Source organism: Eurypyga helias, unplaced genomic scaffold (assembly GCF_000690775.1).
Source record: "Eurypyga helias isolate BGI_N326 unplaced genomic scaffold, ASM69077v1 scaffold1789, whole genome shotgun sequence".
In the NCBI taxonomy this organism is placed as follows: domain Eukaryota; kingdom Metazoa; phylum Chordata; class Aves; order Eurypygiformes; family Eurypygidae; genus Eurypyga; species Eurypyga helias.
The window spans coordinates 10,304-12,593 of NW_010272590.1; the positions used below are offsets into that span (position 1 = coordinate 10,304).

Below are 2,290 nucleotides of genomic sequence, written 5' to 3' on the forward strand. Positions count from 1 at the left end.
AAACAAGGGCCGTATTGACTGGAAGTTAAACTTCAAAGGAACAGAACTCTGTAGATTTTTATTTCACAAAGAAATGAAGGGAACTTATGGAAGGTAGTCAGAAGGAAGTGCTCATTTTTTCCTCAGACTTTTGCCCAAGCTTTGCAGCAGAAATCACTACAGCAAAAAAAAAACAAAACCCAAAATCAAAAACGGGGGGAGTGGAGCGGGACGCATTCTGTACAGGTTCGAAAATGTAGTTGAGTGAACAGAGATTAGTAGCATCACATTTTTTTTCTTAAAGATTTGATCAAAATGTCTCCCAGATACTATGATCCCAGTGCTAATTCAGCTAAAGCTCTCATGGATATCCTCAGAAGTCACAAATGGAGGACTTTTGTAATAACTGCAATAAACCCATTTCCAACTCTTCTGGAGGTGCTGAGATCAAATATGTAGCATTGGATGGTAAAACAGGACGAGAAGTCTACAAAATCAACCTGCATGTAGAAACTCTAGTGTCTTCCCTTTGCTCACACTAACGAGACATGGGAAGAGGTCAGGGAGACTTCAGTAGTATCTCCTTTCTTCCTACATTCCCCACCGTCCCTCATAGGTCTGAGATCCGCTGTGCAGAGGGACAGACAAGGGTCTTTGAAAATGCACTTTCTTTTTGCTCTCTGACCTGTGGGATCTGGAAGAAATAGAGATTTACCCCTAGTGACATGACATCAGGAGAGCCTCCTTCCATGGAGCTGGCAAGCTCAGGGCACAGCAGCAGTGTAGCACTATGCTTTTCTATCACTGTGGAAAACTCAAGAAGATCGTATGTCCTTTATCCATATCAGCAGATCAAATTCAAACAACAAATTTGCTCAGATGGATAAGATTTTTCTTACCTTCTTCCTCTAAGTGGTGGTCAGTACCATCTTTCAAATCTTCATCCACCCATGGGCGAGATAGAAGCTTGCTTTTAGTCTCACGTTTTTCCTTCTCTCCGTTAGTCTTCTTCAGTATTACCCCAATCAAAACACATATAACGGCAATAAAGATGGGAGTTAGGGAAGAGAAGAGTGCCATGACTATGGAAACGCGAAGCCTTCCTTTTAAGTTCGATAGTTTCTCCTGAAAAGGAGAGAATGAAATGGCAAGCGTGGAATGGCAGTAAGCAGAAAGGGGACAAGTGTGGAATGGCAGTAAGCAGAAAGGGGTGGACCCAAGGTTCAGTCCTCCACCCTATCCCTGCATCTACTTTCCAGCCACTGCCCCAAAATTTCATCTGTGATGTGCTTTTGCTGTTAAGCAGACCTAGGTTTACATATTTTCTGGGAAGAAACTGCTTCTAAACAGCAAGCAGAGGCACAGACCATATACAAATATATAAATTCTGTCCAGTGCAAAATAATTTAAAAAAATACCTTCCAAAACCCCAGACTAAGGAAAAACAATTATCTTCCTTATTTTTATCATTATGGTGATCCCATATTATGATGATTATGATAAAGACCCAAGTGGGAATGTGACTTTTAAAAACTGATGGTATCTCTTCAATGTTTAACTCTTAAAATTAGTTTGTATTTCACTTATCTCAGGAGATCAGAATATCACCAATTGAATAGCAGTTTGCAGCACCACCCTTGGCTATGTAAATAGGTCAATAAAATAGATAAGTAATGTAGCAACATTACCTCTGCATGAAGCATGAATGATATGATTCACAGAACCCTGTATTCATCCTGGATGTTCTGTAGAAAGAAAAAACATTTCCAGGGAGTAGGGGGGAAAGTATTGAAAATCTATGCTGCAGGGAATTTTAAAACTGCGATTCATCATTCTTATCAAAGGAGAGATTAAAAAGTGATAGGACCCTGGTCTAATCCAAGAATGGTCAATGTCTAAATGCTTAACCCAGTTTTTTACCTCAGCCAGCTGTTTGGGAACTGAATCAACACAGCAGCACAGAATCAATGTCTTTATCTGGGACTGCTGGGACATACTTGTGCTCGTTTTGGCTGCAATTGATTTAATTTTCTTCATAGTAGCAAGTATGGGGCTCCATTTTGGATTTATGCTGCGAATAATGTTGATAAGACCAATGATTTAGTTGTTGCCAAGCAATGCTTACATTAAGCCAAGGACTTGTTCAGGTTTTCATACTGCCTCTTTTCCCGACTGTTTCTCTACAACACTGGGCACCATAAAAGACTGTCACAGTTCAATCCCAGCCAGCAACTAAGCATGGCACAGCCACTTGCTCCCCTCCCACTTGCTCCTCTCCCCCCAGCCCCTTGGTCCCCCATCCCCTGATGGG

At 41.2% G+C, this 2,290-nt stretch overlaps 1 protein-coding gene across 1 annotated transcript in view; it reads right to left on the reverse strand.

Annotated features, from left to right (window-relative positions):
• The window catches only part of LOC104515255 (iodotyrosine dehalogenase 1-like), a gene marked incomplete at its 3' end in the record, with an annotated part of 11,022 nt that extends 9,963 nt beyond the window's left edge, over positions 1-1,059 (reverse strand). Inside the window, exon 1 of the mRNA XM_010159164.1 lies at positions 879-1,059. Within this exon, the coding sequence (XP_010157466.1) occupies positions 879-1,059 (181 nt within the window). The remainder of the gene's footprint in view (positions 1-878) is intronic.
• Positions 1,060-2,290: the final 1,231 nt, after the last annotated feature.